We start from the raw sequence: 13,944 nt of genomic DNA on the forward strand, positions 1-13,944 counted from the left end.
ATAAATTAAAAATTCACCTCTAAATGTGTTTGATGATCTAATTTGAGCATAAAAATCAATTTTTTGTTTTATGTTTTTTGATTACTTGATATTGTCCTACAGGTCACTGAGAATGTTTTTGGTTTTAATCGTTATTTGCTCTGGTTCTCTGAAACATTCCATTAATTTGTTTTGAAGTTGTCTCTTTCTTTCGCTGTCTCCAATCTTCTGTTTAGCATATCCCAGTGATTTTTATTTGCAATTTCAGATGCTCTAGCTCCTTAGTTCCCGAATGCTCATTTGATTTTTAAAATAGTTCCCAGCAGTAGGAGCTCATTGTGGCCGGGAGTGGCCCCTTTATTCCAGTCTGGGCGCCAGAATGAGATTCCAACTCAAAAAAAAAAAAAAAGTCAGACATGGTGGCACACACCTAAAGTCCTAGTTGTTTGGGAGACTAAGACCGTATCACTTGAGCTCAGGAGATGGAGGTTACAGTGAGTTTTGATCCTGCCACTGTACTCTATCCTAGATGACTAAGAACCTGTCTTTAAAAAAAAAAAAAAGGCAATCCCCTTGAATCCCCTCCCACTGTGGGAGCTTTTCTGTCCTCTCAATAAATCCTGCTTTCAAAAAAAAAAATGAGAACTGAGAATGAGAGTTGATTAAAATTAGGAAGATATTTAGGGCAGAAGGGGTGGCTAGGGTTAGGATTCTGAAATAAAAAAATGAAAGTTATGACCTAGAGCTGAAAGAAGGGCAAAAATTGCAATATAAACATCTTTTTTAGCTTACTTCCCAAACATCCTCCAGAGATAAGTATTTATGTCTTCATTTTTTGCAGGCTTTGTGAGGTTAAGTAAATTGCCCAATGTCTCTCAGTCAATAAATAGGGGAACCAAGATTTTAACATAAGTTTTATTTTTTCTTTTCTTAATTTTAAAATTTTTTTCTTGTTACTGACTTGAAACTCAGAATCTGTGTTCTGATTCCAAAGGATTATACTGCTTATAAATAGTTTTTGACACTTAAAAAAAAAACAACTATTTGTTCTTATCACATTGAAAGTAACTAGTGTGTTGGTAAGGATGTAGAGAAATTGGAGCACTTGTGTATTGCTGATGGAAATGTAAAATGGTGCAGCTGCTGTGGAAAACAGTATGACAGTTCCTCAAAAAATTAAACATAGTATTATCATGTGATCCAGCAATTTCACTTCAGGCAGATATTTGTGTATCAGTGTTCATAGCAGCATTATTCACAATGACTGAAAGGTGCAAGCAACCTAAGTTTTCATAATTGATGAATAAATGGATAAAGATAATGTGGTATATACATACAGAGGAATATTTTTCAGCCTTAAAAAGGAAGAAAATTCTGAAACATGCTACATGAATGTACATTGAAGACTTTATGCTAAGTGAAACAAACCAGAAACCAAAGAACAAATGTTATATGACTCCATGTATGTGAGGCACCTAGAGTAATCAAATTCGTAGAAACAATGTTGAAACAGATTGTTGTTGGGGACTGGAAGGAGGTGGAGGAAGAAAGTTACTGATTCATGGGTAAGGAGTTTCGGTTTGGAAAAGTTCTACAAGTGGACGGTGGTGGTGATTGCATAACAGTGTGAATGTACTTAATGCCAGTGAAATGTATACTTGCGTCTGCTTAAAATGGTGAATTTTGGCTGGGTGAGGTGGCTCATGCCTGTAATTTCAGTACTTTGGGAGGCCAGGGCAGGAGAATTGCTTGAGCCTAGGAGTTCAAAACCAGCCTGGGCAACATAGAGAGGCCTCTTCTCTACAAAATAGCAAAAATTTAGCTGAACTTGATGTAGTAGTCCCAGCTACTCTGTAGGCTAAGGTGGCAGGATCACCTGAGCCCGGGAGGTTGAGACTGCAGTGAGCCATGATCATGTCACTGTACTCTAGCCTGGGCTACAGAGTGAGACCCTGACTCAAAAAAATTAAAATTAAAAATAAATAAGATGGTAGATTTTATGTTGTATATATGTAATTCCCCCCCACACACATAAAGTAGCTTGTTAAAGTAGAGATGATAAAATCACTGTAATTTTTTTTAGTTTTTAAAAGTTCTTATAGACCCCTTTGAGAATCTAACCTTTGGACATTTTTCCACTCCAAATTGCAATTACAAATGTATACACAATTTGAAAAAGTTATTTTTGGAAATTTATGGCTAAACTAAATAGCAGCGTTAGGTTAATAATTAATGTTAAATAATATTAACATTACACACTTTAACTAGAAAAACCAAAGTAGTATACAACTGGAGACTTTTAAAAATATTTTATTTAAAAATTTGGAAACAAAAAATAGCAACAGTCTCACTCTTCTAATGGTTAAGATGATTTTAGATTTATTTTTGTGTCTTTTTTTGGTATATTGTTTTCTAATTATCATCCCCAAGCATTTGCTTTATGTCTTTTCTATTTTACATGCTTTATTCATTAAAAATTCATTCTTGTATTTGTAGTTTTCTGAGTTTTGTATCATATAAAAACAGTTTTACAGATACTCAGAGAAAGGAGTAGTAAAAAAGCCTGCTTCTAAAAATACAAATGAGACTGTTAATGTTGCATTCATAGGTTGTTGGATGCTGGTCCAAAATGATTTCTGAGTACATTTCACTAAAATATTTTTCACCAAAGTAGTCTTACCTACAGAACAAGGCATTTTATATACCCAATGAAAAATATTATTTCAATGCTTTTTGTCTAAAAGGGTTCAATTACTAGGAGATCTGAGTTCAAGTCCTACTAGTATTTAAAAGATCAACTTTATGGTATAAAACTCCTAATACTTTTTACCCGTTCCTTTCCATATCTAATAATTTAGTTTAGAATAGGTCATTATTCTTAAATGATATAAAAATGTTTCCATCTTTTTTCTTTTTCAGGTTCTTGTCTACCTTGATGGTCAACATATCTTTTTTAATATCACGACATTTTCAAGAAAAATTAGTGAACAGATCAGAACTTCTTTTTGACACAATAGGTTTTTCTGAGGTCAGCACTGCAAGAAGAATAGTACAATTTCTTCAAAATGTTAAATATGGTTATCAACCACTATTAGAAAGATGTAATAAAGTATTTTTAAGCAATATGGACCACCTTGATTTGGATTCCATCAGTAAAATACTTAGTCTATATCAGTTTCTACGGTTTCATAGTTTTGAATTTATTACAATGGCGAAGAAGAAGCTAACTAAGATGATTCCTCTGTTTGATCACCCTGCTAGCTTTGTAAAATTGTTTGTAGCATTGGGACCCATGGCAGGACCAAAAGAAAAGAAACAGTAAGTACAGTTTAAAATGCTTTACTTTTTGTGTGTGACTATATTGAACCTTCAAGCTTAGGTCTCCTTGCAGCTCTACAAGACACAATAGTCACCCCATTAGACTGTGGAAGGGAAAAGAATCTCTTATGCTTTCTGGTTTACATCTCAAATTCTTAGTCTACTGTTATGTTCCAAAAGGCAGCCCATAGACCATTTGTGCTGGGCCAACACGGAAAAAGATGAGGGCGAACACATGTAAGTGTTTTTATTCTTCTTTCCTAGGTCATGTGACTGGATTTACACACAGGCTACTCCGCCACCTACCATAACTATGGAATCTTTAGAATTATAGTAGTTGTAACAGTGAACCATTTTATGCTTTGTTGTCTTCTTCACTTCACATTTATCATCGAAGCATTTATTATGTACTTGGTATATGTCCCTATGTCAGGTTTGAGTGAATTTTTTCTGTCTCCTCTCTCTTTTTTTTGTCAGGGGTCTCACTTGTTGCCCAGGTTGGAGTGCAGTGAGACCAGCATGGCTCACTGCAGCCTCAACTTCAACTTCCTGGGCTTGAGCAATCTTCCTGCTTCAGCCTCCCTGGCTCCTCTCTATTTAAGAATTTCTAGTTTTGCCAGATATTGATATAGGTAGAAATACTTGGGATATAAAGATGAACAAATATTAAATTAATATTTAAGTATGGTTAGTAGATAAAATTCTGCCTTTGTAGGCCATGTGACTGTGTTTATACATAGACGTAAGCTTCCCCTACCCAGCTTAAGTATATGAAATACTTGGAATTATACTAGTCCTAAAAGATAAGTATAATTAGTAGATTCAGTTAAAATTAGGTTCCAGGAGTTGCATGATAGAGGAATGTGCATCATTACTCTGTTAGGGAAAACTTTATGGAGAAAGTTTTATGTTTTAAGAGTGCTTTGAATTTTATGAAAAAATTTAAGGCCACATCTTAGGACTATATTGAGATGGAAACAAGATGATTATTAAAAAGATTTCATTGGACTATTTTTTTTGTCACTAAATACTGTTAAAATCTCATATGGTAGAGCAGTACAGGAGTTGAATTAAGCTGAGTCTACCTTCAGGGAATTTATATTCTAGTCGAGAGGATAGAAAGATATAATTGAAATACATAAATACCATAATATCACAACATAACTTATGAATAAACAATTCAATTAGTGATACAGGTGGTACTATGGGCAGACAGAGCAGTGAGGGAAAAAATGTAGACAAAATTGGTTGGGAAAAATTTGGGGAGAAGCTGGATTTGAAACGTTTAGAAAGGCTGGTGAAAAGGCTGGCATGGAGTTATCCAACATGAATAGACTGTTGGTTATCTTGTTGTCCTTAGATTCATGTTTTAAGCTTGCCTTTCAAATTATTCTAAAAGACATACTTGTTATAACTTACAGTACTGCACCACTTTGGGTAATTTCAAAATGGACCATCTTTGTTAATTTTCAGTTTACAGTGTTATTCAAGTGCTTAATGTATAATGTTTACTGACTTCCTGGTTAGTTCTTATTCAGTTTTAAAATATTGGAATATTATTAGACTAACAATTCCTTAGCTCTCCAGTACTGAATAATTTCACTGATTTATAGTTTTTTGGTTTTTTTTAGTAGGAGTCACACTCTGTCGCCCAGGCTGGAGTGCAGTGGCATACTCATGGCCACCCCAGCATTGACCTGCAGGGCTCAGGCATTCTTTCTCCCTCAGCTTTCCAAGTACCCAGAACTATAGGCGCTCACTACCAAGCCCGGCTATATAGTATTTTATAACCATTATAACCTTATATTATCGGAAAATTTTTAAAGATATTTTATCTGCTTTTTTAAAAATAGTTTAAGATTAGATTATACCAAGGCCTTGATTGCATTGAAGAAGAAAAAATATTTTTCTTTCTCCAGTAATATATATTTTTTTTTTGAGTTGGAGTCTCAGTCTGTCACCCAGACTGGAGTGCAGTGGCTGCTCCCGGCCACCGCAGCCTCGACCTGCTGGGCTCTGGCGATCCTTCCGCCTCACCCTTCCAAGTAGCCGGAGTTACAGGCATGCGCTACCATGCCCAGCTGATTTTTTGATTTATTGTAGAGATGAGGTCTCGCTGCCCAGGCGGGTCTCGAACCTGCGGGCTCAGTCAATCCACTCACCTCAGCCTCCCAAAGGCACGGGATTACAGGCTGAGTCACCGAGCCGGCTCCAGTAATATTTTTTATTATCCCCAAGTATGTGGGGGAGAAAGTTGAAATTATATACTAGATTGAGTTTTTGTTTATATTAAATTTGTTTTGTATTTGTTACCCCCAAACTGTTACTTAAAAAAAAATTTTACAAGCAAATATTTCATTTTTCAACATAAAAAACATTTTTCTTTGCTTCTAGACTTAAATCAACATTATTATTGATGTCAGAGGAGCTGACCAGCCAGCAAGCCCTGGCAGTGGTGGGAGCAATGGAAGAGATGGAAAGCAGAAATTCACATCTGATTAAAAGGTACTCTTTTGTGAAACATGGTGTTAAGTTAGTTGTCATTCACAAGTAACTGAGGAAGAATTTTTTTTCTATAATCCAGCTGTTGTTTTGAAGAAATAAGAAATTAACACTCAACGCATTATTTATGTCTAGTTTAATTTGCAGAATAGAGATGATAATTGTTTATAACATCTTTTATTTTATTTGGTGCTGTTGTTATACTCAAACAGAGCATCGTAATCTGGTAAAGTAGAGGGTAGCGTTGTACTTCTGGGCTCAAGTGATCCTCTCGCCTCAACCTCGCAAGTAGCCAGGCACTACAGGTGTGTGCTACCACACCCAGTTAATTTTTGTACTTTTTGGTAGAGAAGGTCTTGCTACATTGTCTAGGCTGGTCTTGAATTCCTGGGCTTAAGCAATCCTCTTATCTTGGCCTTCCAAAGTACTGGGATTACAGGTGTGAGCTACTGCATCTGGCTTGCTGTTCCTTTATCTTAATATTTCTTTGGAAGCCAGGCATGGTGGTTCATGCCTGTAATCCTAGCACTTTGGAAGGAAGAGGCGAGAGGATTGCCTGAACCCAGGGGTTCAATAACGGCCTGGGCAATTGGCGAGACCTTGTCTCTTAAAAAAAAAAAAAAAAATCAGCCGGGCTCGGTGGCTCAGCCTGTAATCCCATGCCTTTGGGAGGCTGAGGTGAGTGGATTGCCTGAGCCCGCGGGTTCGAGACCCGCCTGGGCAGGCGAGACCTCATCTCTACAATAAATCAAAAAATTAGCCGGGCATGGTAGCGCACGCCTGTAATTCCGGCTACTCGGAAGGCTGAGGCGGAAGGATCGCCGGAGCCCAGCAGGTCGAGGCTGCGGTGGCCGGGAGCGGCCACTGCTCTCCAGTCTGGGTGACCGAGTGAGACTCCAACTAAAATCTTCTGTCTCATTTCTTCCAATTTACTGCCTCTTAGCATTTCCCACTGCTTTTAAGCATCTCCATTTGAGGGTCAGTGGATTTACGGGAGGAAATTAAATCAGTTTTGCTAATTGTTAGTAACTCTTGGTAACGGTTTTGTTATGGGAGGATGTGGAATTTGATGGCTTCTCTGTGCGATTTACCAAGGAAGTAAAACTATGCTTTTCTCTCCTCTTACTATTGATCGAATATTATTTCATTCACACGTCATTGATTGCTCTTATTTCATTCTGTTTTGTTTATATTTCTAATGCCATCTTGAGACAATTTTTCAAGAATAGAAAACTTTGCTCATTGTTGTTTCTTCAGCACAGAGCAGAGTGTCTGACTGGAAGCTCCACAGTAAATGTTTAATAAATAAATTAGTGAACTGGTTATGATATATGTTCTATAATTCTTTTTATTTGTAAATTTATTTTTATTTTTTTCCTTTTTAAAAATTCTTTTTAGAATTGCTTCAGTTCTACATAAACATTTGGATAACTATAAACCAGTAGAATTATTGAAGATAACTCAAGCATTGATTTTTCTACATTTTCAAAGTAAGGAGCTTTTTGTGAAACTCAGAGAATTACTGCTTAGGTAAGAGAAAAATATAATTTTTTTTTTTTTTTTTTTTTAGTGTTTCATTTTATGATCTAGCCACAATATTTTTTTTTGTTTTAATTACATACTGAGTTGCTAAGACTTTTAGAAGCTAATTTGGGTCCTTTTTACTAACAACAAGATACTTATTTATCTCCATGCCCATTCTGCCAGTGTCCATTATGTGTTTTGAAATGGAAATGAGGCCAGTAGGTGATTGAGTTCTTTAGGAGAGGAATGGTAGTAAACTGATGAATAGTTAAGCCATTTTGCTGCAGAAATAGAGTGAATAACCATGAAAAGGTTGGGGCTGCTGAAGAAGGTAGAACTCCATTTGGGAGCATTCATTTAGGGCTCTTCAGTCTTGTTTACTTGTTTCTTGTTTTAAGGCTTATTAAATGTTTAAATTTGAAATTTTAAAAATATTTATTAATTTTAAAAATTAAAATATACATAATGGAGATGTTAGTGAAAAAGTGTTCATACAGAATTTTCCTTTTATAATTTAAAATTACCTTAGATTCTATGAATTATAGCATTTATATCTCAACTAAGAAGTTATTCAGTTTTCCATTGACTTACATTAGGCTAACACGAAGTTTTCCTTGAAAATTTTTAAAGGTCAAAATAATGACTTGAATAAAATTCAAACCAGATTAATCTTTCTGCCTTACATTTTTCACTACTAGGTTGATTTATTTTTTCTCTTTTTACATTTTTATTGATTTATTTTGTCTTTCTGTCACACAGGGTCAATTGCTATGATCATAGCTTATTGTAGCCTTGAACTCCTGGACTCAAGCAACTCTCCCACATCAGCCTCCTGAATAGCTGAGACTACAAGTGTACCACCACACCCATTTTCTACAAATAATTTTGTAGAAATGGGGTCTTGCTATGTTGCCCAGGCTGGTCTCAAGCTCCTGGGCTCAAGCAATCCTTCCATTTCAGTCTCCTGAGTAGCTGGGATTATAGGTGTGAGCCACCCTGCCTAGCTAGTTTGACTTTTTATCATGATTTTTGAAAGACCAGGAGTTCAGGGCCGTAGTAAACAAATATTTGATTTAGTTACATATTTTTATATATTTATGACTAATTTTTGGCTACTATGAATAGTGCTATTGATGAACATGCTCATACATGTCTTTTAATGATTATATATATTCATTTCTGTAGATATTTACCATAGAGTATAATTGTTGATTCATAGTTTATGCATATGCTCATCTTCAGTAGATTCTGCTAAACATTTTCTAAAGTGGCTGTCCCAGTTTATACTTCCACCAGCAGAATGTGAACATTCCTGTTGCTCTATATTGGTATTTTTTAAAATTCTAGCTGTTCTGGTGGATGTGTTATGGTATTATAAATAAACACATGTGAATATCAAAGCTTTGAACTTAAGAAGTATCACAAGGAAAAACAGCAAGTAGAGATTGGAGAGATTGTGTCTGTTGAGGGTTTATTTGTAGAAAAGTATTCCAAGGTTGGCAAGTAATGAGAGTTATGTACTTTGGATCAATTCCATAAACAGATGCAGTTTTTTGAGAACTTTCTTTTTATAAATACAAAGTGGTATATTAACTTTTGTGGTTATAATCTTGTATAATCAAATATTACATAGAAATAAATTTGAAATTATATAGAAATAATTTTGAAATAATCTTGGGATTATAGGCATGAGCTACCACACCCAACCTATACTTCTAAATTTAAAGATTCCTTAAAAACTGCCAGTTTAAAAATTTTTTGGTAACAATTGGTGCCTTGGTGGTGGGAACCTTACCATGTGGATTTGGGAAAGGAGAAGTAGAGAATCGGGTCAATTTATGTATGTGGTGTATACATAATTATGTAGTTATGTCCTATGGTGGTTTTATTTGTTTGTTTTAAACGTTGGACTTTCTGTGTACCAGAAATGAGAAAGGAACCAATATTATTAAGTGACCACGATATGCCATAGCCTGTACTGTACTAGATCATATCAGCTTCTGACAGGTTATATCAGAAATTGAACCCAAATTCTTTCTCCAGCAACAGCGTTGGAAACATTGTTCTGGCACTGACCTTCCGTTTGCCAGGGACTGTGGTCTCATTTTTGCATTGAAAAATTTTGAGGACTGGGCACAGTGGCTCAAGCCTATAATCCCAGCACTTTGGGAGACTGAGGCAGGAAGTTCATTTGAGACCAGGAGTTCAAGATCAGCCTGGGCAAGATAGAGAGACCTCGTCTCTACAAAAAATAAAAAAATTAGCTGGGCATGGTGGTGTGTGTCTATAGTCCCAGCTACTTGGAAGGCTGAAGCAGAAGGATTGCCTGAGCCCAGGAGGTTGAGGCTACGGTGAGCTGTGCTCATGCCACTATACTCCAGCCTGGGCAACAGAGTAAGACTTCCGACTCAAAAAAAAAAAAAAAAAAAAAAGAATGAAATCTGAATGTGCTTCAGAACTTCTTAGGCTTCCCTTAGTGACCCTTTATGGACCTGTCATCTTTGAATTTATCTCACACTCCTTAAATTAACTTGTTTATTACCTATTAATATTAGCTATAGTAATAATAGCATATTCATATTTTAATATATATATTTTTTGGTTTTGTTGCTGATGTAGTAATTTTTTTCTTTTCATCTTTACCCTCTTCCTTTGTAGTTATTTAAAAATTAGTGTCATACCAAGCGAAATTTCCGTTCTGGTCTGTGCCATTTGCATGCTTCCTTCTCCTTACCTGGATGAAGCGGCGACATCCCGAATTGAAGCAGTTTTACCACAGTGTGACCTACATGGCCTGAATGGTTTTGCCACATCTGTTTTAAGATGGATTCAGTATGATCACACATATTTGGATAGTGGGAAACAACTGAAACTTCTTAAAAAATTAGATCACTATGGTCATCAGAGACTACAACAAAGCAACAATTTGGATCTGTTGTTGGAGGAACTTAAATTTGTCAAAGGAGATTGGCTTCCTGAATCACTTCTTGAAGAAACAATTGCTACTTTACAGCGTTTGATGAATGAAATCAATTACATAAATGTTGCAGGGATTGCATCTTTTATTTCTAGAACTAACCACCTCAGTACTTTGCTGCTTGATAGGATAGCCTCAGTGGTTGTTCAGCAGATTGAAAAGGTGAAGTTTAAATGTTACACATTAGTTTTATGTAGTTGTCAACTTCTAGAATTATAATTTTTTATCATAAGCAATTTAAAAGCTTGGATTGGAATTTGAAGTAGAAAAATTAAACTCTGGTTTCTAGTTCAGCAATTTGTTGTTTGTCCCCTTGAAACCACTTTCTTCCTCTAGCATTGCAGATTTGGAGATATCTGAAGTCATCATCTGGTTCATTACAATATTGATAAGATCAATAATCAAAATTATTTGAGTATATTAGTTGTATTAGGATAGTAGAGTATGATTTTTGTTTTTCCTTATTTTTGATAATCCAGTGTATTACTTTTACTATCTAAAAACGATTACATTCAGGCCAGGCACAATGGCTCATACCTATAATCCCAACACTTTGGGAAGCCAGGCAGGTGGATTGGTTGAACCCAGGAGTTCGAGAGCAACCTGGGCAACATAGTGAGACCTCGTCTCTACAAAAAAATAAAAATAATTAGCTAGGCAGGGTCGTGTGCACATATAGTCCCAGGTACTTGGGATGCTGAGTCAGGAGGTTGAGGCTACGGTGAGGCATGATCATTGTGATTATGCCAGGGCACTCCAACCTGGGCGACAGAACGCGACACTGACTCAAAAAAATAAAATGAATAAATAAGTAAATAAGTAAAAACAATCACATTCAAAAGCGCAAGATAAGCATGGAAACTGAGAAAATTTTAGGAATCCACTGACATCAGTACCTTAAATTATCAGTGTATCTTCTTGCAGATTTATTTCTGGGATTTACTTGTAAAATACTGCTTTATAGATTATGCGAGAAGCAGCTCACTACAACTACTAGTGTGTGTGTGTGTGTGTGTGTGTGTGTGTATCAGAGTAAGACCTTTATTTAAAAGACTGTTTTGCATAAATGAAAATAAAAGTCTGTCTTACTTGCTTAGCATAGTGCTGGGCAGTTATTAAATATTAGATGAGTGAGTGAAAAATGAAATTAAAAAATGAATGAAAGAAAAATGCTAATAGTTATAAACTAAGAAACTTCTTTAATTACATTATATAATGATTCTATAAAATGTGCTGATCATGGCTATTGGTGATACTTTTTCCTATGCATTTCAATGAATAATGAATTCTGGAACAGGATTTACAACTAACAAAATAAATTTGTAGATCATCTAATTTAATTTTTTTGCATTAATACTTTTAGTGTTACTAATAGTTGGTGGGATTAAATAACTTTTGGAGGAATGAGTCACTTTTGAATGTGATTGTTTTTATTTATAGCAGAGTGAAAAAATTAATAAGCAGTGATATATTTATTATATAGCAGAGTGGAAAAATTAATAAGCAGAGTGATATATTTTTTATTTAACCATAGACATGATAGGAAAATACTTCACCTAAGATAACAATTAGATTAAAATGTTGTTTTGTTTTACTGAAGTTTAAACTATAAAATTTTTGTCCTGTTTATACAGATCCATCCTTTTGCAATCCTTGCTGTTATTCTTCCATTCAGTGTCTTGAACTATGATCCACCCCAAAGGGATGAATTTTTAAAAACTTGTGTGCAACATCTTAATTCTTACTTAGGTAGGTATATTCTTTCATGATAAATTGAATGAGTGAGTCAGAGGATACCTATTGCTGCTGAGCTGAGAGAAGCCCCTCATTTAAAGGGTAACTATACTATCCATGATTTCTTTACCTGAAAAAAGTTTATATTCTTTTTTTTTTGAGTTGGAGTCTCACTGTGTTGCCCAGCCTGGAGTGCAGTAGCCGCTCACGGCCACCGCAGCCTCGACCTGCTGGGCTCCGGCGATCCTTCTGCCTCAGCCTTCCGAGTAGCTGGAACTACAGGCACACGCCACCACGCCCGATAAATAAATTTTTTGATTTATTGTAGAGATGAGGTCTTGCCAAGTTGCCCAGGTGGGTCTCGAACCCGCAGGCTCAGGCAATTCACTCACCTTGGCCTCCCAAAGCATGGGATTACAGGCTGAGCCACCGAACCTGGCCTATATATTCATTTTTAAAACTTTTCAAGGCCAGGCTCAGTGGCTCAACCTGTAATCCTAGTACTTTGGGAGGCCAAGGTGAGTGGATTGGCTGAGCCCACGGGTTCGAGACCAGCCTAGGCAACTTGGCGAGACCTCGTCTCACAATAAATCAAAAATTAGCCGGGCATGGCATCACACACCTGTAGTTCTGTCTAACTGGAAGACTGAGGCAGAAAGTTGACGCTGGGTTGGCCGTGAGTGTGCCACTGTACTTCAGCCTGGGTGACAGAGTGAGACTCTAAATAAAAAAATAAAAAATAAATAAAACTTTTCAAATATGAAAAATGTCAAACATATAAAAAATGGAAAGAATTGAACAAGAAACACTTGTATACTTATTGTGTAGATTCAGTAATGTTAACATTTTATCCTATTTACCTTATCTGTTTATGTCTCTTCCTCTCTTTTTTCTGAGCCAGTTGTAGGCATTGTGACTGCTCACCCCTAATTACTTTAGCATACAAATCCTAGGAATAATGACATTCTTCTATATCACTACAATACAGTTAGCACACATAAGAAATATAATAATAATCTCCTAATATCTAATACATAGTTCATGCGGTCTCCCTAGTTGTTAACCAGTATACCTTTTAAACTAGTTGTTTTGGACTCAGGATTCAATCAAGATTCACATGTTGTGTTTAGTTATTATCTCTTTAGTCTCTATGGATTTCCTCTCCCCCTTCCTTTTTTTTCTTGGCATTTACTTTTTTGGCGGTTTTTGTTTTTTCCTAACTTTTTCTCAAGGTTTCCAGATATACAGAAAAATTGAAAGAACAATATAATAAACATCTGTATACTGTAGACCCACAGTCTAGCTTAAATAATGATTAACATTTGCCACATTTGCTCTGTGTGTACAAACAAATGTATATGTGTGATGAACCTTCCAATTATCAGTTTTGTGTACTTCAGGTTGTAAGGACATTCTCCTCTGTAACTACAGTGCCAAAGAAAATGAACATCTGCTACCTAATCCGTAATTGTATTTTTCCAGCTATCACTAAATTTTGTTTATTTGTTTGTTTGTTTGTTTTTTTATTTATAGTTGAGATCTCACTCTGTCGCCCAGGCTAGAGTTTGGTATCATAATCATGACCCACAACAGCCTCCAACTCCTGAACTCATGTAGTCCTTATGCCTGAGCCTCTCAAGTAGCTGGAACTACAAGTGTGCATTACCATGCCTGGCTAATTTGTGTGTGTGTATGTGTTGGAGTCTCACTCTGTCACCTAGGCTGGAGTGCAGTGGCACACTCACGCCCACCCCAGTGTCAGCCTGCTGGGCTCCGGAGATCCTTCCGCTTCAGCCTTCCAAGTAGCCAGAACTACAGTTGTGTACTACCATGCCCGGCAGTTTTTTGATTTCTTGTAGAGATGAAGTCTTGCCAAGTTGCCTAGGCTGTTCTCGAACCCGTGGGCTCGG

At 36.2% G+C, this 13,944-nt stretch overlaps 1 protein-coding gene across 1 annotated transcript in view; it reads left to right on the top strand.

The window, feature by feature from the left end:
• Window positions 1–12,069, top strand: part of LOC103271021 (FAST kinase domain-containing protein 1, mitochondrial-like) — a 29,231-nt gene extending 17,162 nt beyond the window's left edge. Inside the window, exons 5-9 of the mRNA XM_008068501.1 lie at window positions 2,899–3,297; window positions 5,692–5,802; window positions 7,198–7,329; window positions 9,982–10,462; window positions 11,935–12,069. Coding sequence (XP_008066692.1) covers window positions 2,899–3,297; window positions 5,692–5,802; window positions 7,198–7,329; window positions 9,982–10,462; window positions 11,935–12,069 — 1,258 coding nt within the window. The remainder of the gene's footprint in view (window positions 1–2,898; window positions 3,298–5,691; window positions 5,803–7,197; window positions 7,330–9,981; window positions 10,463–11,934) is intronic.
• The last annotated feature ends 1,875 nt before the right edge of the window (window positions 12,070–13,944 follow it).

Source organism: Carlito syrichta, unplaced genomic scaffold, assembly GCF_000164805.1.
Source record: "Carlito syrichta isolate Samal-C Ts95f unplaced genomic scaffold, Tarsius_syrichta-2.0.1 Scaffold311102, whole genome shotgun sequence".
NCBI classification, from domain to species: domain Eukaryota; kingdom Metazoa; phylum Chordata; class Mammalia; order Primates; family Tarsiidae; genus Carlito; species Carlito syrichta.